General features: G+C 43.5%; 2 protein-coding genes across 4 annotated transcripts in view; one reads left to right on the top strand and one right to left on the bottom strand.

Annotated features, from left to right (window-relative positions):
* Positions 1–172: 172 nt before the first annotated feature.
* On the top strand, positions 173–17,628 carry sin3b (SIN3 transcription regulator family member B). 3 transcript variants are annotated; one of them, XM_069150484.1, is made up of 19 exons: positions 173–679; positions 1,977–2,083; positions 2,635–2,788; positions 5,176–5,541; positions 5,889–6,044; positions 6,475–6,603; positions 6,809–6,898; positions 7,063–7,181; positions 7,556–7,769; positions 8,222–8,338; positions 8,499–8,737; positions 9,092–9,275; positions 10,296–11,373; positions 13,890–14,059; positions 14,156–14,329; positions 14,877–14,969; positions 15,063–15,157; positions 15,995–16,193; positions 16,343–17,628. In XM_069150484.1, the coding sequence occupies exons 1-19, from the start codon at positions 569–571 to the stop codon at positions 16,577–16,579; spliced, it is 4,032 nt and encodes a 1,343-aa protein (XP_069006585.1). In that variant the 5' UTR covers positions 173–568; the 3' UTR covers positions 16,580–17,628. The 3 variants fall into 3 exon arrangements, with proteins under 3 accessions (XP_069006585.1, XP_069006587.1, XP_069006586.1); XM_069150486.1 differs by lacking the exon at positions 173–679 and adding an exon at positions 782–914; XM_069150485.1 differs by lacking the exon at positions 173–679 and adding an exon at positions 1,294–1,338.
* Positions 17,629–18,831: 1,203 nt separating this feature from the next.
* The window catches only part of xpr1a (xenotropic and polytropic retrovirus receptor 1a), a 67,401-nt gene continuing 63,130 nt past the window's right edge, over positions 18,832–23,102 (bottom strand). The window contains exon 15 of the mRNA XM_069150487.1: positions 18,832–22,995. Within this exon, the coding sequence (XP_069006588.1) occupies positions 22,938–22,995 (58 nt within the window). The 3' untranslated portion in view covers positions 18,832–22,937. The remainder of the gene's footprint in view (positions 22,996–23,102) is intronic.

Here is a 23,102-nt window from a genome sequence, read left to right as displayed (position 1 = left end):
GCTATCGTTTTGCATGGAGTAACATTGTTCCTTTGTAGCAGTGAAGGGGGGGAGTGGAGCAATCTGATTCTTGTGAGCTCAGCTCCTCCCATCGTTGCGGCTGCGCAGTTCAAATTTTCACTCCTTTTTTTTTTTTTTTTTTTTTTTTTTTTTTCAATTTTTCACTCCTACTCTGGCTTCCGGACGCCAAGACAGACCGCTGCCGCCGAATTTAAAGAGACAGGCGATAGTTATTTTAAATACGATAAACGGCAACCATTGTCCCTGTGCTTATTTTCCGTCGCTCCTCGCTTCGGCTTGTTTTTTTTTTTTATTCGATGGCGACGTTAAATCAAAGTCGCAGCGAGTAGCCGCTCGTCGGTCATCACCCTCCGCTCCGCTGGATCCCCCGTCCTCTCTGCCTCCGAGGCGAGACTGTCCAGCTAGGCAAAGTAGGGTCGCTCGCTGGCAGGCTGGCTCCCCGACCGAGAGCACGGTTTGTCGGCTAGCCAACAACCGGAGGTAACGCCGAAGCTTCCCTCTCAAGTTGCGGTTAGCGGCTCTCGAGCCTCCCCGTCACCCCGGGATAATGGCGAAGATTCAGGCGCACAGCACCGCGAAGCAAGTAAACCAAATTCAAGACAAGCCTTACGTTATAACACAAAAGCAAGTGCAGCAGCAGCACTTCCAGAAGCTGAAGGTAAGAAGACGAAACGGACACGACAAGGGGGGGAAAAGTCCCTCGGAGTCACAACCATTTTGTCGGTCGGATCGTTGCGTTTTTGGATTTTGAGGCTCTTTTCTTTTTTTTTTTTTTTTTTTTTCTCTCCTCCGTCGTCGAGAGGAGCGAGACGGACGGCGGGCTAACGAGAGTTAGCTCGCCGGCCTATTAAAAGTAATTCACAGCCGAACAGCCGAACAGCCGCGTTAAAAAGGTTAGACGCGGACGCCGTATTGCATTTAATAAATATGTTAAGTGACAGCCGAGCGGCTCGGTCGGTGCTACTTTCTTATTCACCAGATGAATAGCAGCCGCTGTGTGGCAGACGGTAACTCAGACCTTCGGTTGTGGGAAGTTCCTCCTTGTTGGGTTTTTTTTTTTTTTTTTTTTTTTCAGCCTCCCTGAACAAAGTGGAGGACGTCAGCCAGGCTAGCCGACGAAGGCTACTTCAGTTCATTAGCAGCTTCGTTACACATTTCTTTTGTTAATCGCAGTTGCTTTGATAAATCGCTCTGTTTTTTTTTTTTTTTTGTTTTGTTGTTTTTTTTGTTGTTTTTTTTTTTTTTTTTTTCGCCAACACGACACTGTTGGACGGAGACCAGCTGCGACTAAAACGTATTGTGTAAATTTGTATGCGGGTAGGTGTTGTAAGTGTTGGTGGAGTTATTGTCGGCGGCTGGCTAACGTTAGCTACAACAACCCTCTTCTGAGGTGCACTATTTGTGACAATGCTTTGTGTGAACACATTTTTTTTTAAATTATTATTATTTTTTTAATCGCTGCCCTCCTCCCCAAGAAAAAAAAAAACCCCAGCTTGGCTTCTTGTTGGGAGATCAGGAAAGATGCGGACCAAATGAACGAAGGGGGTTTCTCGTATTTTGCCCATGCATTTATTTATTTATTTATTTATTTCGCCGTTACTTGTACAGCTTGTACTGCTAACTAGGGGATTTGTTGATGTAGCACTTGAGCTGACAATGAGGGGAAGCAAACTACCTATATATGTAAATTACTGTGAAAGATATCACCCAGCTTTGAGAAGATACTGTCAACTACCAATATTTCTGTTTGTACAGCGGCACTACTTCGCATTTATCGCAGTAATGGCCAATGTATGCAGGTATTAATGAGACTCAGTGTTGTGTTGTTGTGCAAGCATGCCCTGTTTAACAGCTCTGTGATCAGGATGTTGAGGAACATGCTTCCACACAGCTGAGGCTGGTGGTGCTTTGTGTTGTGCTAATGATTTTTTTTTTGTTGAATTCTTTATGTTTAGGTTGAAGATGCCTTGTCATATCTGGACCAAGTCAAAATTCGTTTTGCAAACGACCCTGGCATATACAACAAGTTTCTCGACATCATGAAAGAGTTCAAGTCACAGAGGTATCGGTGGGAATTTGTGCAAACAATCCAGGAGTATCTATTTAAAGATTTTTTTTATTTTTATTTTTTTTTTGGGGGGGGGGGCATTGGGTGCCTTGTATTTGATCATGACTGTGGAGATAGTGGGAAAGAGAGTAAGGGGACAACATGCAGTTAAAGATCCAGCTGGCGTCAGGGATTTGTTGTCCGAGGCGCACACGCCCTAACCACTCAGCTACTGAGTCGCCCCAAGTTAGAGAGTTTTGATCATAAATTTTTCTTTGTGGCGTTTGATTACTTTGCAAAACATAAATTACCTAAGGAGTAGCAACGCATTTTAGAGCTTATCAATGAGTATGAAATTGCAGATAGCCTCCCCCTCCGATTATGCAACAGGTATTATTAACTTTAAATTTAAGAGTGGGTGATATGATTTAATTTTTTTTAACTACGGTAAGCTGTAAGGTGCTGATGAAGCATTTGTTGTTTTTTTGCAGTGTATGAGAGAGCTAATCTTACTTTGGCTCTGTGAAATGCACCACTAACATGTCTGTGTCTGTCCCCTTGAACAGCATCGACACACCGGGGGTGATAAACCGCGTGTCACAACTGTTCCATGGACACCCAGACCTGGTCTTGGGCTTCAATGCCTTCCTACCACCGGGGTATCGGATAGAGGTCCCCAAGAATGGGATGGCTTTTCTCCAGTCTCCATTCTCTGCACAGGTAAGACACTTACAGTTGAAGTAAATACAAAGTAGATACATTCTTGAAACTAGTACTTTATTTATCTTCCTATCTATTAAACTATGAGAAAATACTTACAGATCTGTACCCTGATGAGAGGCGCTGTATGTTCAAGCTCACAGAACTTTTAAATTCTTAAGAAGAAGCAGGTGTGCTTCTACTGCACTGGAGCACTTTGCCCCTCAAAAACAGCCCTGATGAAGGTTTCACCAAAAACTGTGGCAGCACATTTGTCGTGTCTGGTAGTTACATTAGATTCACGCCTGGAGTGCTGCGTTTTCTCTTTATTTGTTTTACAGAAACAAACACTTAAATATCCATCACAAGATCCAAAATATGCCATGCTGAGCTGCACAAATGCAAGGTGTCTATAAAAGGTAGACAAAGTTTGACAGTTTGATGCATACATCGTCGAGAGCGTAATACAATAATGACTGCAACTAAAAGTTTCTAATGAATTTATGCATTCAAAACCAAATCAAATCTATTCGGAGGTCAAAGGTCACTGTAACCTCACAAAACATGTCTGGCCACAACTCAAGAACTCCTTCACCAATTATGACAACATTTCACAGAAAAGTCTCAGGATAAAAAGATGTAGGGATGACTTTTAATACTGAAAAGATTAAAGGTCAACTTCTCCATGGCATCAAAATTTTCTGCAAAAAATCTTTTCTGACCACTATTCACTAAGCTGACTACGCCAGACTCGGGCTCCCCGCTTCAGTTGTCTTCACTGTGATTATAGTCTGCAAACCCTGTTTACATTAACATTTGTTCAAGTTGAAGGCAAGTTTTTTTAGTTTCAGTGCATATGGTGGTCAATGCCGATGACCTCACCGATTTAGTCACACAGTGAATTTGGGTCTGATAACACCAGGCTAATTTTTGAACCCCCTAACCAAGGAATAGAAGGGGAGATCGTGACCATATTTCACATTTGGTTGGATGCTAAATTGGCGACACTAATCTTGGGTGTTCACCTGGAAGCTGTGCTGATTGTATAAATCGTCTTTGCTGTCAGGTTGAAGATGTATGCAAAGCTTCCATGTGTTTGAATTTGTAGTTTCCTTGCAGCAATGTCCATATTGGAAGCGTTGTCAGCTGTCATGGCAACAAATTTGTGTTCTATTAAAATCCGATTTACTCACCAAGTACGTGAAGACAAAAATAAATTTGCCCCTTTTTGTTTCTCTCGATGAATTTACTTAATAATATAGTTGATATAAAATAGAACAAGAACATCAAAACTTAACAAAGCCTAGTCTAACAGTTTTATTTATATATCCCTATATCACAAATCAAAAGTCTGTACAGCAAACAACATCCTCTATCTTTAACCCTTCGACTCGCATGAGGAAAAACTCCCATTAATGGACAACATTGAAGAAACCAGATGAATGTTCAATCTGATGTTTTTATTGTGTTAATCAAGTTTATTTTCTGAACAGCACGTTTCTCACTGGACATTTTTAACTGGAATTATACATGTCAATATAGTGGTAACCTTTTCACTTATTCCTTTTTTATCGAATTTTTTTTTTGGGGGGGAAATTGATGACTTAATAAAGGAATTCTGACAACATGAAGAGCAGAGGAGCTCTACAATCAGGTTGTTACAACACCATTTTGCCAGCCAGGTTGATTGAATACAGTTTTACGATAAAGTTTTGAACTTATGTAGTTGTATACAAATAGTCACATCTCTGAGTCCTGTATCCATTCAACATAATAGCAGTCATTAGAAGTGGCCTGTTGGATCTTCACTATTTCCATCAATATAGTTGCAATATTAAGCAAAGTAGACACAATACATGTGTGATGTTGCAGCATTAAACGTATACTTCTTCTGTGTTGGAAGTCATTCATTATTTACCATATAGAGTCCACTATGTTTACTGTCCATCATTTTATTTTAATGTACAGGTACTAAATCTGAAATTTGTACAGGATATACTGCTTGAAAATCCCAAAGTGTAAGGATGTCCATGAGATGTACATAACAATTCTGCCTTGCAATTTTCCATGTTTTAAAGATGTCAGAAATAATCCACACATTATTTTTTTTTATTTTTTTCTGAAAGTTGTTTATATCAGTTTCCATCCTGTTCCACCTCAGACTGGTGTTTTTGTGGGGTTTCCACTGAATGAACCAGCAAGAGATTTCAGAAACAAGTCATGTTAAGAGTTTAATATTTCTGTAGCAACACAGGTACATTTTAATTTATTACTACTAAATTTGAACCGTAACCTGCACTAGTATACTGGCTAATATTTATCCCCAATTCTGAGCTGACGTAAACAACAGTTTGCTCAAAGCACCTTTATAAAACTCATCTTCTGTCTCTCATTGTCCATCTGTGCAGATATCCCCAGGCCAGCAGGGGAAGAGTCTGACCACCCCTGCAGTGGCTGTGACCGCAGGTAGTGCCTCTGCCGCCCAGACTGAAGCTGGACCTGCCCAGACTAGTGAAGTCAAAGCGGCCTCATCAGAGTCCCTATCGTCCTCAACCTCAGCAGGACCTCCAGAGCCTCCCAGCAGACTCTCTCTTCCCCTGACCAGCAGAGAGAGCCAGAATCAGGCAACCACCTCTTCTGTGTCCCCACCTGCCTCTGAGACGAGCCCCGTAGAGTTTGACAGTGCCATCAGCTATGTAAACAAGATTAAAAACCGTTTCCTGGACCACCCAGAGATCTACAGAGCCTTTCTAGAAATTCTTCACACATATCAGGTACTGTAGAAATGAAATGCAGATGCATATTATGATAGAGTAGTTTTCTTATACGGTTCTGCCACAAAGATTTTGACGGAGACATCCTCAGCACTGATACTCCAGTATTGAATCAGAGCCCTTTTTAAATAGGTCTATACTATTTTTTCATTAAATTAAACGACAAAATAAAAATCATCGATGAAGTGTAACATTTCCACAGCAGTCTGTTCGTTTGAGGACAGTGACAGCATTTCTGTTTCTTACGTAATATTATTGGCCATGTGTACAAAGGCCAAAGACTTTCAATTAGCTTTTCCTAAAATAATTTTTATGTTTACATCATGTTTCTCCGTACAACCCTTCAGAAAGAGCAGCTGGAGGTGAAGGAGAGTCGAGGCAGCCGAGGCAGCAGTGGGATGACAGAAGATGAAGTGTTCTCTAAAGTCGCCAGTCTCTTCAAGGGACAGGAAGACCTGCTGGCCGAGTTTGGACAGTTCTTGCCTGACGCCAAGCGATCACTGGTCAGTCAGATGGAGATCGGTTGGGACAGAAACAATTTGCAGTCACACTTGGAACCAAACCAAGATTTTCCTTTCCCAGTATTTTAACAAAGCTCACAGTTGAATTGTTATTGACATTTTATATTCCTATGATACTACTCAGACATGTCAGCCTGTTAAAATTCACATTTAATTGTCAGTGCAGTAAAAAAACAGTAATGGAAAGTGTTTTGTCAAAACATGACAGATCAGTTCAAAGTAGAGCTGAAATAGTTAATTAAGAACAATAATTGTCAACTATTTTAATGGTGCCTTTTTTTTTTTTTTTTTTTTTTTTTACTATTTCCTTTACCAATCAATTCATTGAGACTGATGATTTTCAGTTGTACTGAATGCCCAATTAACCTTTTAAACCTTTTAAAATGTTCCCTGTGTGCTTCCTCTCCTGTAGTTCACAGGGAGCTCGCTGACAGGGGGGAAAGACCAGCTGAAACGACCGGAGGAAGAGGACATGATAACTAAACAGAACAAAAAGAGGCCCAGACCCATACTCCTGCAGCACATGTCCCCACTACTAAAGGTAAAGTCTCTATTTAGAATAACCGCCTCAGGCAATGCATCAAGCTGCTGTATGTATACATGTCCTTGATCTCTAAAAGTTTCAACAACCTTTTTTTTTTTTTTTTTTTTTATTCCCAAGTGCATCTGAAATGCTCCAACAACAAGAACTTTGATAAGTACAGTTTGTAAAGATCATTAAATATAAATTTCTTTTTTTTATTTAGAAAAAAATGAAGTATTCCTGTACCAAAGATCAGTCCTTTGCTTCAGTTGGCAAACATGGAGTCTTAAGAGAATTCTCCTTCTTTGATAAGGTGAGGCATCAGTTTCCGTGGCAGTAATCTTCTCTGGTTCCTACTGTTCTTTTGACCCACTGCCACTGTGCTTCCTTTTTTTTTTTCTTCTTCTTCTTCCTCTTCCTGTCTTTACACTGTTTTGTGATCGGTCTAATTTTGTTGTCAATCCACCCATCTTTTAGGTTCGTCGCCTGTTTAAAAGCCAGGAAGTGTATGAGAACTTCCTGCGCTGCATAGCCTTGTTTAACCAGGAGGTCGTTTCAGGAGCTGAGCTGCTGCAGCTAGTAACTCCTTTCCTGGGGTGAGTGGATGGAAAGATAATGGAGCTGGATAAATGTGTGCGATGACTGGTTAAGATGAGAAAAACTGATGCGCAAATTAATTAATAGAGTAGCTGCAGGGAGCCTGACCAAAGTGTAGATGCTCATGTCAGTTTCTGTGGAAAAGGTTTTCTGGTATTAGTGCAACATTAAAGTGTTGATTTTTTATTTTTATAACAGACTTTCGGGTCCATTTAAGAATCTGTAAAGTTATATTCAGATGGCACTGATATGACAATTACAGGAGCATGATAGAACAACGTATTAAGATGATTATTTTGATGGGAAAAGCTTTAGGTCAGCTGGTGTTGTCCTGATTTATCTGTCAATCATGATTTCATTAATCTCCTTGCAGGAAGTTTCCTGAACTGTACACACAGTTCAAGTCCTTTCTGGGGGACAAAGAGCTCTCTCATGTCGTGTCGGGGTTGTCAGATCGTTACATGGAGGGGGGAGGAGGCAGGGAGGTGGATTATGCCTCCTGCAAGCGCCTAGGGTCCAGCTACAGAGCACTGCCCAAGACCTACCAGCAGCCTAAATGCAGCGGGCGCACTGCCTTATGCAAGGAGGTACACCCACTTTCACTTTACCAGAGACATGTCACTGGATCATTGAAGTTGTAAGCAAAGATTCTGTGTACATTTTTGTAAATTTCCATCTTTACAAAACATTTCCAGATTTTTTTTTTTTTTGTACGAGTTTGAAACTTGTCTTTGTTTACATCTGTGTTTTCTTCCTTCACCCTGCCTTTGCTGGTGCATTGATGCATTTTCTTGAACATTACTGCCACCTGTAGATCAATTAATATTTGTGTGACACAGATGACAGGAATGTGTATTTGGTCACCAGCGTTTGAGCACGTAAATACTGCTGAATGTGCACATAGATACGAATGAAACAGGAGCCCACTCATAAAAACAACAAATAATTAAAATGTTTGTCATTATGAGATATTTTCTTGTAAAAAGGCTCTTCCCATTGATTATGGTTAACTTTTTTACATCTCCATCTGTACGTGTAGGTATTGAACGACACCTGGGTGTCGTTCCCCTCCTGGTCAGAGGACTCCACCTTCGTCAGCTCGAAGAAGACTCCTTATGAGGAGCAGCTGCATCGCTGTGAGGATGAAAGATTCGAGGTACGTACATTTTTAACAATGATTCTGCTCACGCTTCTCTCAGGATTTTATTTGATGTTTTTTGTGACCCCCTGCTATTTTTTATAGAGGAGATTGTATGCTTTAACACATACAGCACTTTCCTGTATTTGTAAAAGCTCTGTGTTTGTGACACTTGTAGTTGGATGTTGTTCTGGAGACAAACCTGGCCACCATCAGGGTGTTAGAGAGCGTCCAGAAGAAGCTGTCCCGCCTCTCCCCAGAGGACCAGGACCGATTCAGATTAGACGACTGCCTGGGCGGCACCTCTGAGGTCATCCAGCGTCGTGCTGTGTATCGTATCTATGGCGACAAAGCCCCCGAGATCATTGAGGGACTGAAGAAGAGTCCTGCTACCGCTGTGCCTGTGGTGCTGAAGAGGTCAGGAATTTTTGGTGTTCTTTCACATTTCTTCACTGATCTTATTATCTCAGACCGCACCAGCTTTTGCAGGGCTTGCTTTACACCTATGTTGTGAAATGCTCTAATTCTGATAGAAATGTTTAATTGCTGACAATATGAGGAAGATCCTTGTATCAGCAGGCAGTGATCTTTGTGGCAGTGGTCCTGTCACATTGTGAAAAACTCAAATGTTTCCCTCTACAGACACTTTAGTCCTAACAATCAAACACATGAATAAGCAGGCACACTAACAAACATGGTGACACAACCTATTCCAGAGTATGGAGCCAGTTTCTTGAAGTATCTCTGTTAAAGCTGGGGTTTCCTTTCCAGGTTGAAAGCCAAGGAAGAGGAGTGGAGAGAGGCCCAACAGGGTTTTAATAAGATTTGGAGGGAGCAGTATGAGAAGGCCTATCTGAAGTCCCTCGACCACCAAGGAGTCAACTTTAAACAGAATGACATGAAGGCCCTGCGGTCAAAGAGTCTTCTCAATGAGATTGAAAGCGTCTATGATGAGGTAAAACCTCTCGTCCTCCTTCCTGAATGATGATGAAAAGATAATGAGGTGTGAAGCATCTAATGACATTCCTGTATAGTTTTTTGGTTAATGTTGTAGATCCATATCTGCAGTTGGACACAGTAAGACGCTGTAACATTGTTCATTAGTTTGATAATGATCCCCATCCTAAATGCATTCAAAGCCGGAGCTCTCAAAACAAAAACAAAAACAGCAGTTCGATCTAGTGGTTAAAAGTTGAGCTTACAATCTTGTTAGTGACCATGTCATGTAAAAGATTTGTCCCTTCCTCTCGTTTGCATTGTGGCTCCGGAAAGTCTCTTGTCAAGCAGGCTCCAAAAAGTCTCTTTTGTTTTCTCTCTTATTTGCAAGTGATTATTTTTGTTTTACTTTCCACATCTAATTGACGACTCCCCGGTGTCCTTGTCTTGTGACCTACAACCAACTCAGTATTACCATACAAAAGCAGATACAAAGGGAAAGGGGGTGACTGTCAATTGTTTGTCAACTGTATAAAGCTGCCCTACGGAGGAGTGACGTGGAGCACTGCTGGGGGAGCAATGCTGGACACCTCTTTTTGAGGGTGCATGTAGTTGCTCCTTCTTGCAAGAATAAATGTCCGATGTGTTTGATTTTGAACCGAGCCTCTTGAGTAATTTTTCCAACATAATGGAAACAGACGTTGACATAACGATCTCAACTCAAGGCTCTAATTATTGATCAAGAGTGAATCGGAATCATAAATACCTTTTATGGCAACCAATTATTCTCTGGTTGCTGATGAGGATGGTGGGAGTCAGTCGAAAGCTCCAGAACAAGCCAGCAACAAAACAGACCTTGAGTTGAAAGTTTTAAGCCCTTGTACATTACTTTACTTTGTATCCTTTGTGTTAATGCTGCTGTTTGGGAAAAACTTTTTCTCTGTAGTTTATACAGGGGATTAATTTCTCTTAAATCACGATGCAGCTCGGCATGTGTGCATCTCCCTGCATTGATCTCTATTTGTTTTTCTTATCTCAGCGTCAGGAGCAGAGCACAGAGGAGGGCGGGGTTGGCCAGCAGGGACGTAACGGCGCGGCCTCATCCAGCGAGCCTCACATGGTGTTTACATACGAGGACAAGCAGATCCTGGAGGACGCTGCCTCACTCATCATCTACCATGTCAAACGTCAGCCCACCATCCACAAAGATGACAAGGACCACATCAAGCGCATCATCCAGCACTTTGTCCCCGACTTGTTCTTCTCTCGCCGCGGCGAGCTCAGTGATACTGAAGATTGGACAGATGAGGAGGCTGAGCTTGAGGAGGGAGGTGAGAGAGGAGGTGAGAGAGGAGGAGCCTCAGCAGCAGTGGCGGCAGCAGCTGCTGCTGCCGTCGCCGCCGCCGCCGCTGCCGCCGCCACCGCAGCAGCAGCAGCAGCAGCAGCAGCAGGAGGAGGAGGAGGAGGAGCAGCAGGAGGAGCACCAGCAGCAGGAGGAGCACCAGCAGCAGGAGGAGCACTACCAGCAGCACCACCAGCAGCACCAGCAGGAGGAGGAGCAGGAGGAGGAGCAGCAGCAGGAGGAGGAGCAGGAGGCGGAAATGGTAATTCTAACAATGCAGCAGCAGCCACAGGTAGTCAGTCCCAACCCCAGCCTACCCAATCACAGTCTCAGAACCAGTCCCAACTGCAGCAGCACCTCAATGGTGAGTCCAGGAGGAGGCGCTGCAGCCCATCCCAACCTGCAGACACAGAGGCCTCCACCACCTCCAGTAGCACGAGCCAGCCAGCAGGGACCACCACATCCACCCCTGGGTCTACACCTATGGAGACAGGTTCAGGTGTGGCCGCGGAGAAGGTGGACCTGCGCGACCCCGAAGCAGAGCACCAGAAGGACCTGGACGGTGTCTACAACCTTTTCTTCGTCAACAACAACTGGTATTTCTTCTTGCGGCTGCACCAGACTCTGTGTTCGCGGCTGCTGCGGGTTTACCGTCAGGCTGAGCGGCAGCTGTTGGAGCACCGGGCGGAGCAGAGCAGAGAGAGGCTGCTGATGGCTGAGGGAAGGAGGGAAAAGGCGTGTGACCTGGCCATGGAGCTCCGCCTCAAACAGCCCAGTGAGTTCAGCTGCTGGTTATAGAAGTGGTCATATATTAATATATATCTAAATTGGGTCAGTCAGCTGTCATTTAAGTTGGTGTGGACAAACGAGCTCAGTGTAGGTGGTTATTTTGTTTCAAATCCTTGAATTATAATCACAAGCGCAAATATACAAAAACCCTCATCAGAATGACGTGATAATAAGTTTTATTAAAGAGTGCTGAAGCAGGAAGTGCATTTAAGTCAGTTTCTCATTGAGTTGTATTGCCTAAATAATGGTCACAGTCATACACAGAATGGTATATTGAAAGACATGCAACTCTTTTAGGGCAGCAACTAATGCTTATTTTCTTTATCAATTTATCTGTTGATTATATTCCCCCAGAAATTGTTTTTGTTTTTTGTTTTTTTAAATTTCAACCAGTGTTTTCAGAAGCCCAAGTTGCAGCCTAAAATGTCTTTCTTTGTCCTGACCAACAGTCCGCAACCAAAAAAATATTCGCTTTGCTACCATGAAGGACAAAGAAACCAGAAAATATTAGGATGCTGTAATCAGACAATTTCAGCAGTTTGTCATTAAAAAATTACTCAATCATTAACCGACTATCAAAACAGTTGCCAATATTTAAAACTGCAGCCCATTGAAGACTGAAAAGAAAAGAAAGCGCTTTATGTGCTGCTTGAATAAGAGATCTTTATTTGATTGACTGGTTACAAACTTAGTATTGTGGTATGGTGTGATATTTGGTCTCAGTTCAGGTGGCGTTTTAATGGAGTGTAGCACAATGGGTTTTTTTTATTGTCCTGAACTGATTTGCAGTACAAGTTTCAAGGCCAATCAAAGATGTTTTTGAAAATGACTTTGGATCATTATTGCAACCCGCTGGGCTCCAGGTAAAATTGTTTAAACTAAATTTTTACCCAAAACTTTAGAAGCAACAAAAACTGCACAGAAATTTGCAACTAATGATTGATTTTATTTATATATTTTTTTTTTAAAATTATGGCGTAATCTGCTTATTATCTTCTCTATTTGATGTTTGGCCTATGCAACTTTAGGAAGTAATGAAAAATGCCATATTGTAGAACAAGGGGATGTCATGGAATCTTCGATCATTCAATCTTGTGTAGTTCGACCAACAGTCCAAAACTCCTAAACATTCATTTTTCTTACCAAAACTGGAAAGGAATTAAAAGAGTAGAGAGTTTAAGACCAAGAAAAGCTGCAAACATCACGTTTGGTATTTTTTCTTTCTGATTGATTTTCCTTCAGCTTGTTATTTGCTGCAGCTAACGGTCTGAATTAGCGTCCTGTAGTTCCACACTGACCACCTTTTTGTGTCACTGCTGTCAGTCGAAATATTTTTTGAAACTTTGGTATTTTGTCACGATACAAATGAAGACACGGTGTCCACGCCGACTCTTACCACCGCGCTGACTCTTACCACCGCGCTGACTCTTACCACCGCACTGACTCTTACCACCGCACTGACTCTTACCACCGCACTGACTCTTACCACTGCTGACTCTTACCACCGCACTGACTCTTGCCACCGCACTGATTCTTACCACCGCACTGACTCTTGCCACCGAACTGACTCTTGCCACCGAACTGACTCTTGCCACCGCACTGACTCTTCCCACCGCACTGACTCTTGCCACCGCACTGACTCTTGCCACCGCACTGACTCTTGCCACCGAACTGACTCTTACCACCGCACTGACTCTTACCACCGCACTGACTCTTGCCACCGAACTGACTCTTACCACCGCACTGACTCTTGCCACCGCACTGACTCTTGCCACCGCACTGACTCTTGCCACCGAACTGACTCTTCCCACCGCACTGACTCTTGCCACCGCACTGACTCTTGCCACCGAACTGACTCTTGCCACCGAACTGACTCTTGCCACCGAACTGACTCTTACCACCGCATTGACTCTTGCCACCGCACTGACTCTTGCCACCGAACTGACTCTTACCACCGCACTGACTCTTGCCACCGCACTGACTCTTGCCACCGAACTGACTCTTGCCACCGCACTGACTCTTGCCACCGAACTGACTCTTACCACCGCATTGACTCTTGCCACCGCACTGACTCTTGCCACCGAACTGACTCTTACCACCGCACTGACTCTTACCACCGAACTGACTCTTGCCACCGAACTGACTCTTACCACCGCACTGACTCTTACCACCGCACTGACTCTTGCCACCGAACTGACTCTTACCACCGCACTGACTCTTGCCACCGAACTGACTCTTACCACTGCTGACTCTTACCACCGCACTGACTCTTGCCACCGAACTGACTCTTACCACCGCTCTGACTCTTACCACCGCACTGACTCTTGCCACCGAACTGACTCTTACCACCGCACTGACTCTTACCACTGCTGACTCTTACCACCGCACTGACTCTTACCACCGCTCTGACTCTTACCGCCGCTCTGACTCTTACCGCCGCGCTGACTCAGCAGCACTGTAACGACACGCTGCTCTAACTGTGACATCCCTTCACTCCCACAGGTGAGGTGGATTTGGAGGAGTACTACCCTGCCTTCCTGGACATGGTGCGCAGTCTGCTCGACGGCAACCTGGACTCCACACAGTACGAAGACACGCTGAGGGAGATGTTCACCATCCACGCTTATATCGGCTTCACCATCGACAAGGTCATCCACAACATCATTCGGCAGGTAAGAGGAGTTCACGTTTACGCTGAGCGCGCGTGTTGGACAGCAGAGACGTTTTTAAAGACTGTCGTATTGTAATCCGCGCCTGTTTGACTTCAGCTGCAGCACCTGGTGAGCGACGAGGTGTGTCTGCAGGTGGTTGATCTGTACCTGGCGGAGAGGAAGCGGGGGGCGGCGGGGGGGAACCTGTCCTCCCAGTGTGTTCGAGCAGCGTGGGAGACCAGCTACCAGTGGAAAGCCGAGCGAGTCATGGCTGAGGAGAACTGCTTCAAGGTGAGGGGGGAAATAAAGTCCTGGTCAATGCGCACATGTGGCCCGTTTCTCATCATCAACCTCTAATTTCTCTGCAGTGGGAAAGTGCTGTTTACAGCTTCTCAGTACTTTTAGAGGATAGTAAAAGTCTCAGCACTGAATGTACTGTGAGAAGCAAAGTGCAGCTTTAATAGCTGTTTTTCAAGCAAAGAGAGCTTCTGCCTGCTTTACTGCTTCACGAAAGCATCATTTTCAATCTTTTCCTTCTGAGGACGTTGAAGGCTTTTTACGAAGTTTGTTGCAGCTTTACCCTCTATAGTATGACTGTGGTGTAACAGCATTAACCTGGATATGACATGACTCAACTACAGCCAGGTTTACTGCACCACCACCAACAGTTTCTTTACTCTCATTCGCATACAATCAGCTGCCAGAACTTCAGCACCTTTCTTGGACCAACGTAATGCGCTAATAACACACGTTAACAACTTTAATATCGGTTGTAAGAATATGAACCTCCTGTTCCGAGTTGATTCACAACGCTCTACTTTCGTTTCTTTCTCGCCAGGCGATGTTCATCCAAAATAAGGGTCATGTGACGATGACCGTGGAGCTGCTGGACACTGAGGAGGCTCAGGCTGACGACCCGCTGGATGTTCAGGTAAACGCGCGTTTTAGAAACCGCACAGAACTGTTCGAATTGATCGTCCGATTTAAGTCGAACATTGATTCAACTTCTTGTCTCTTCCGTCAGTGCCTGTCGAGCTACATGGAGCAGTTTGTCGGGGCAGAGTCCAGTCTGTGCTCTCAGGCAGAGGGATACTTCTTCAAACCTGTATTTCTGCCCAGGTATGACACTTGCACACGCTGCACACATATTATTTCTACACAGCTCAGTGTTCGGTTGTTGCATACAAGTTTCACAGCCAGCTGTTGTGTAGCAGAAGTAACACGGGCAGATAAACTTGTGACTATTTGACTGAGACACTTTCGGTAGATCTTTTTTCGGCTTATTTCCTGCTTTCAACATTTCACACTAAAATGAATTGAATACAACAACAACTAACGTTTGAATTTCTGCACAGTCGGTGTTTAGGTGTTGTTGAAAATAAATGAATGTAGTGCTCGCAGAGTACAAGGATTCAACTTTTTTTTTCTTGTGCACATTTCTACTTGATGTGTATAATGTGATGATCACAAATTATGTCCTCCAAAGTGACAATATAGTTCATTAACATCTCACCTATAACTGATGCGATATCCTGCAGAAAGCTGCATTTTTTTTTTTACTTCAAGATTGCAAAGATGCTGCTAAGATTTGTTTCAGTGCGCCATTTAAGAAAAATACATCCGCTTTACTTGAAATGTGCAAAATAGAAATCCATCTTTGTAATGTTTACAACACAACAATCGCTGTAGCTGAGGACATGGTTCATGTTTGAAGTTCGGTTACTTCATTTGTGCCACAGCCATGAAAAAAACAACAACCTGTTACTGGAATTAGAAAGTTTGATCCCACATGTATCTGACTTTAATGTCACCTCGTCACAGCTGCAGCATCATCTCATGTTCGCATTTGTTAAGATTAACCGGGTTTTTACAAACATCTCATTCTGATGACGCATCAGACGAAGACTGAAATCGAACCATTTCAGCGTAATGATACGCGTGCGTGTTGTCTGGCAGGAACCTGCGGCGTTTCCGTCGCTGGCAGGTGCGGCAGGTGGAGGCGATGCGCTGCAGGAGAGAGTGGCACCGCCAGCTGGGTGTGGAGAACGCCGGCAGTCTGGACTGTCGCTTTAAACTCAACACTCACAAGATGGTGTTTGTCATGAACTCCGAGGACTACATGTACCGCCGAGGAGCGCTGGTCAAGGCCAGGAAGGTAGGCCGGAGTCGGCGTCGCATGTTCAGACATCGGTCTACGAGGCGGTGTTGTCAGTGTCCCGGTGGACCCGAGTAACGCCGGGGAGATCCGACGTCGCCGGGACATTCTCTGCTCGTTAAATCCTGTTTGTTCCTCTCCCTCCGCAGTCGCAGCACACGGTGGCAGCGAGCCAGCACGAACGCTTTGACAAGTGGCACCAGGGCTGGCTGGCCAATCACGTCACGGCCTCGGCCGAGCGCTCGGTGCAGAACTGGCTGATGGGCGAGGAGGAGGAGGACATCATCCCCTGCAAGACGACGTGCCTGTCGACTGAGGTGAAAGGGCAAACGGTCAACAGATACCAGGTCCATTACAGTGGTAGCAAAGCCCCCCCCTCACCGTAGAGATGGACGCAGTTCTCGCACAGACACAGGTAAATGCATGGACTTACAGGACATCTGTACACTAAACACAGACATAAACAGCTGCAGTCCCATTTCTCCACCTTCCTCCACAACACGCTCACTCATTCACTCTCACTCCTGGATGAAGAAACTGGCAGAAACACCGCGAGTCAGTGAATGAGTGACTGTGTGGAGACGAGGGCCCACAGACAGTGAAGTGAACTCGGCCCCGATCGACAGGGCGAGCTGGACACAACGGCACAAACGGAGCTCATCCTCTTCGGCATCTTCATCATTCTAGCTTCTCTGGTGGCACTAAAGTTGGTAAGACTGACCGACAGAGACGTTTGATCAGGCGACAAGTCATGAGATCATTAAATTTGTTTCAGAAATGTGAATGTCTGTTTTTTGTTTTCTTTTTTTTTTTTTTTTTTTTCTTTTTTTTTTTTTAAAGTCGTGTAGTTTTTAGTTTCTAAAGCCAGAGAGCCTTCTGCTTGTTGATTGGTTGGTTTCTGCGTGTTTATATGGAGAGATCATGGTTAACGTGTGTATGTATGTGTATCCCGCTCTCTTCATTTTGTCTGTTTGTAGGCCCAGCGGAGGCTCTACAACTATAGTAACTGCATTATTACTGTATGTGCATATATACAACAGGGATCCTGTAGTTTTATATATGCATCTACACGCGCTGATTGATACATCTACAGATCACGTGGTTCCTTACAGTGTTTGCTATCAGCCAACTCTCGATGTTTGTGTTTTGTTTCTTTGTATTTTCTTCCAATTTTGTGTTGTAGCTAAACAAGTTATCACCAGGGCAACAAGGAGTCCTTAAAACAAATTGGTTTAATATTGATGAAGCAGTCAAATTATGTATCATAATCATGATTTCACCAAATGTTTACTTTGCATTGTCTTTTTTTTGGTTTTGTTTTGTTTGTTTTTTGCATACTGACATTGAAAATAAAAGCAAAATATCAGTGTTAAAATAGAATGTATAACATTTATCCTGTATCAGTTATCAGAAAATAAACAACCTAGTTGTGACCTTCTTAGATGGTGACTGGCAGGTTGTTTGTGGGTATGTTGGATGCAACTTTGAGCCGCTGCATTGTTGTTGTTTTTTTTCCCAGTATGTTGGGAACAGAACTTGCAGCCCTTGTTTCGTACGGTCGGCTGAATGTGCAACTAGAGCCTGTAAGGTTGAGATGGTCGACACAAACTACATTGGAGCTGAGACGACACGCGATCGACGGAAAATCGGTAGCTTGCAGATGACTCGTGAGGATTATCACTGAAAACTGAGCGTGTTTGGGGGTTCTGACTGTCGGCAGAACAAACGAAGACGTCGCAAATGACTGACTGTTCTGTGCAGCTAAATATGATGAGCTCGATTAACTGCAGGCCCGTTGCGCCGGATCGAAGTTTGATTTCGTGCGAACGCTGACAAAACGCATCGCAAAGTTGATCTGTCGCTTTTGATCACGACACACCATCATCCTCAGCACGCCGAGTTCCCCCAGCTGGCAGAGTATTGCTCTTTAAAGATCAGATTTGGATAATATTAAGATTTATTTATGCAAACGTCATGCGCTGAGGGAGACCGTGTGATGTGACTGTAGAAAAGCTGCGGGACAGAGGAGAGATTGTTTCTTTAACTGCAGGTCAGAAATGAACATTTATCTGCGAAACGGGAAGAGATTGTTGTGATTTGTTGTTGTTGTTGTTGGAGGATTAAGAGGGCTTGCTGGATGATGATTCATCACAAAGTTAACGGTGTTCTCCTTTGGTGCTTCTTCACTGCCAAGAAGCAAGATTTTCAGGCTTTTCAGGATGATTCATTTCTCCTTCGCTGGCACGCTCAACGTAACTGCATCAGTCTGCCCACCGGGAATGAAGGGAAAAGAAACATCAAATCCCCAGACGCTGCCAGCGCTTTTGGACGAGTGCATGCACTTGAAGGTAAGAGCGGATGAATAATCAACTTCGCGCTGCAAAAACACTGCTCCAGACATCAAGACTGAAGTGAAGGAGTGAAAGCAGAATGCCGAGGAGGAAACGGAAAAGACCCCGTTAACCACAGAAAGTGACCGTGTGCAGGAGGAAAGACGCGTCTCCGTATTCAGAGCTGCATCAGGGGCCCCACCGAGGGGAAATACTCACTCAGCAAAGCTTCTTGTTCACCTGAGAGGACAAAGATCCTGGAGACATTAAAGAAGACGGTCAGTCAGAAGAAGAGGGACGAGGCGGAGTGAGTTTAAAAATAATCGTGGTTTATAAAACCCAGATATGACAGGATCACCAAAGTGTATACAGAAATACAAATACTATCAGAAAAACCATCATAGAACAGTGTTATACACTCAACATGTACAAACTACTCTGTAAAAGGGACTCGGGGAGGATGGTTCAGACTGTAAGACATTTTCCTTTCTTTATGTCTCTTTAAATCACATTTAGCCACAATGCATTTCTTCTTTATTTTTTTTGTATCTTATCAAAGTAGAACATCCATCTATCAAACCACAGGCACTGTCACGTTCAGCTAGTTTAGAGAAAGGGTACAAACAACATCGAGAGAGGAAGAGGAGGGGAGGATGCACACATATCAAGCACTTTAACATCATGAAGGTTTCAGCAAGCAGTTCATCGTCTGAGGTTTCCTCCCATGAGAGGAAAAAACGGGGTGTCAGGGCTTATGATCATCTCATCGAACACAAACTGTACAAAATTACCCTGTTTTTTTTGTTGTTTTTTTTTCCAGCAGGTCACACACACTAAACATGTGGAAACAAACGCTGGTCGCCAAAACATGTGAAGCACCTCGAAATACTTCCGGCGAGCACGTAAAGATCTGTTTGTGAGATATTTAAGAGCTACTCGGGCAGATCTGGGATCAGTCTAACGGTATCTTGTTATGGTGTGGGTCCTCTCTGGACTGGGGGTCAGTCCCTGTGTCCTGCTCCACCGCCTCTGTGAGATGTAACCTACACAACATGTTCCCAACGGGACTCCAGCTCCAGGACACGGGACTCCCTTCGCCCCCACCTCCTCCATGAGCCCTGCACGTAAAACCCCCCGGAGATGACGGAGCCTTGAAATACAAAGGAATCACCAACAAGATACAACCAATCACATTCTCCATTTCTATGGACTTGTTTTTTTCTTTTTTCTTCTTCTTCTTCTATCTTTATACAAACACGTTAAAACAGATTTACACATGAGAAGGAGTGCAGGACTGTGAACAATCAACAAAAAAAAGCTCCTCATCACCTACAAAATACTGCTTGTCCTGGAGCAACAATGGCAACGTATGAAATCCATCATTGTCGGGAGGCTACAATGATTACTAATATACACAATATGTCAAATAAATTAAGATCTATGTACAATGTAAAACTAAAGCAGCATGCAGGCAAGACAACAGCCTTTTTACAAAACAATCTGGTGTGGTGCTCTCCGACACGAGAGAGAGGCCGTGTGTGTGTGTGTGTGTGTGTGTGTGTGTGTGTGTCATGTTTTATGTGTGTGTGTGTGTGTGCTTATGGCATGTGTTCAGTGTATCTAAATGGACAGAAGCTTTCTGCCTTCTAAACTTTTAACAGATACAACACAGGTTTTTTTTTTGTTGTTGAACTTTCTAGCTCTTTCATTGCACACAGAAGCTGTTCAGTCTATCAGCCGCTGAGGGGGAAAGAAAAGATAAAAGAGAGGGAAGGAAAGAGGAGTTTTCTGTAGGAAATGTGTCCCCAAGATCTCTGGGCTTCGTCTTACGACTACTCGGTGGTGACACGGTGTCGCCACAAGGAGGAACCGCGGAGCAGAGAGGGGAGCCACGGGGTCAAACAGGAAGAGAAAGTCCAACACAAATTACACACCAGCATTAAAGTTACTCTTGAAAGCCGACGAGCTTCAAACACCGGGCAGCGACTCACTTTGAAATTACAACCAGCAGCTCTTCGTATGAACCACATCTCGCGTTGGTTGATACTAACTTTAAATATCTACGATTAGATCTGATCCAACGAGCCACAACACTTGAAATCATGTCTTAAGATACTGAATAATAGCAACAAACAAGCAACAGTATCAGGTGACGGGGGCGCTGACTGGTGCAGGGTCAGATCTGCAAGGGAACATGCCACAGGTCGTAGATATGAACTATTAGAGAACTGAATGACTTCATGAAGTGTCACCAGATTTGAAGACTGCCTGCCAAAAAAAAAACCCTGATGGTCATAGAAGTAGGACAGGTTTTTTTTGTTTTTGTTTTTGTTTTGTTTTTTAATTTAAGGATGTTGTTAACGTATTCTCTGTTTAAGCTATTACAATCAAAATTGTATCCACGACCTAACAAATAAACACTGAAAGATGCAGAGCAGCTCAGTGGAAAACCGCCTAATCTGGCAACACGGGTAGCAGCGCCCCCGTGTGGTAAATCATAGAAACTGTGTCACAATGCACGAAGTGCATATACCAGTGGTTCTCAAACGTTTTCTGTCTGGCCCCAGTTTGGAGGGTGAAACAAACAAAATGAGCCAAGTTACATTTTTACTGCAATGAAATTATCTCAAACGTGAAACAGCATTTTTTTTTGTGCAAACACATTTTAAACTTCGCCCAAATAGCAAAACAACACACAAGACTTTCTGCTCTATAAGGACAGTGAAGAAGCCTTTTCATATCCACATTTTTGGACTGTTTGATCACTTTTTTCCATTTCCTTTTCTTCCTTGTAAGAAATCTGTCCATCTTGGACAATACATATCATTGTGCTGTCACAGTCCATCTTTCTGACCTGAATCTGACTGAATCCTTCCAAACATCACAGTGCTCGTTTGGTTAATGTACCTCCATGAATCAATGTTAAAAAAAAACGCTCCACATTTCAGCTCCTTTTCCTGCTCCCAGTCTGAGACCCACTGACATATACACTCACATTTCCACTGAGGTTATCAAACATCGCATCCTATCCTTCTATCTATCCTTCAGATACATGGTGACAGTAATACGAGTAATTCTACTGATGTTACTGGGATGTCCGACAAGACAGATCCTGCCTGCTAAAACAGCCCAAAAAAAACCCCGATTTGAATTAAAAACACCTTTAAATAAGCGCTGTGTTCTCGGCTCGATGCACAAAGATACCCGAGCCGCAGTCACATTCATAACAATAAAAACTTTGGTAAATAATGTAAAGATTAGCACTGCATGTACATTTGCTGTAGTTAACAGGGCACTTTAAGATAACATGACACGATGCTTTACAAGCCAGTTTTTGCACTAATCTGAGGTTGGGGGAATAAACTGAGGTCTAACTAGGAGCTCATTAAAAAACGTGGCACGAGTTGAACGCAGAAAAAAACATTCCAAACGTTATAAAATACATCAAAAATCATCGTGAGGATGCTCCAACTAGTCTCACTAGTATAAACGACACATGTAGAAGTACTTAACAACTACAATAGAGTAATAATGCACATCGAAATATAGGAAATATAATACAAAGCAACTTCACAGACTAGAAATGTTTCAATCAAAACATCCTTTTTTTTTTGTCATGGTTTGTGTATTAAATGCACTTTTCCTGCAAGTGCCTCCAGGGTGTGTGATTGTACAACAAAAAAAAAGGAAAAAAAAAAAGAACAAAACGAGGGAGTATAAAAAGAATCAACGAGTTGAAACCAGTTGATTTGTTTTGATATGCTGTAATGTGAGCAGAGTCCTTCCTCAGGTTTCTATTTCTGAGTGTTTAGTCTTTTGATTGGCTTTGTCTTCTCCCTGTTGATCCTAGTGGAGTTAGAAAAGATGTGTAAACAGTCGTCTGTAGCCTGTTTGTGCAGCACCTCCTAAATAAACCCAGGACGAAATTCAAGAAGGATCTAAAGAACAAATATGTCAACGTAAACGACAGATACTAAAGAAGTCCCTTTAAAAAAAGAAGAGGATAATCCAGTGTTGTCGTATCTTGTCCAGTAACGTGCAGGTTTCCCTCTGACGTCTGTCCATCGGTCTGACTGTGACATTCGCGCTCTCTCTCCTCGACTGTAGCAACGTTACACCATGCTTGTGCTTCAGCGGGTTTATCTTTGTGTGCGTTTCTGCGTTATACTGTGTGTTTTTCTATACTTATAAAGACCAAAATCTCTTCACGAAGATGTAAAGATGAGGTAAGTTTTATAAAGGCGAGGACAGGCCTCGCTGGTTTATAGGTTTACGCTGACGCTTCAGACTTACAGTTAAAACTACGAAGGAGAAGGGTTGAGGTTGGGTGGTAGTGAATGAGGTCCTTATAAGTATAGTACAAATGTGTAAGTGTGTGCTTGTGTGTGTGTGTGTGTGTGTTGGCGCTGTGGATTCAGCTGAAGGCCTCATCATCCGTATCTTCAATAAGCACCTTTGTGTCCTTCTTCGATCTGAAAAAAAAGAGGATTAAAGAGTTGTTTATATTAATGTTCTATGTTTGACCTTTTAAAGGAGCAGTGTGTAGGATTTAGTGGCATCTAGTGGTGAGGTTGCAGAT

Source organism: Embiotoca jacksoni, unplaced genomic scaffold (assembly GCF_022577435.1).
Source record: "Embiotoca jacksoni isolate LCO1_2020_lvr unplaced genomic scaffold, fEmbJac1.0.p SCAF_16, whole genome shotgun sequence".
NCBI lineage: Eukaryota > Metazoa > Chordata > Actinopteri > Embiotocidae > Embiotoca > Embiotoca jacksoni.
This window is presented reverse-complemented; position numbering and strand designations above follow the sequence as displayed.

Coding starts and splice junctions, on each gene's coding strand:
- sin3b (XM_069150484.1), top strand. CDS start 569: ATGGCGAAGATTCAGGCGCACAGCACCGCGAAGCAAGTAAACCAAATT. Junction 2,084..2,634: donor AAAGAGTTCAAGTCACAGAG/GTATCGGTGGGA, acceptor CCCCTTGAACAG/CATCGACACACCGGGGGTGA. Junction 2,789..5,175: donor AGTCTCCATTCTCTGCACAG/GTAAGACACTTA, acceptor CCATCTGTGCAG/ATATCCCCAGGCCAGCAGGG.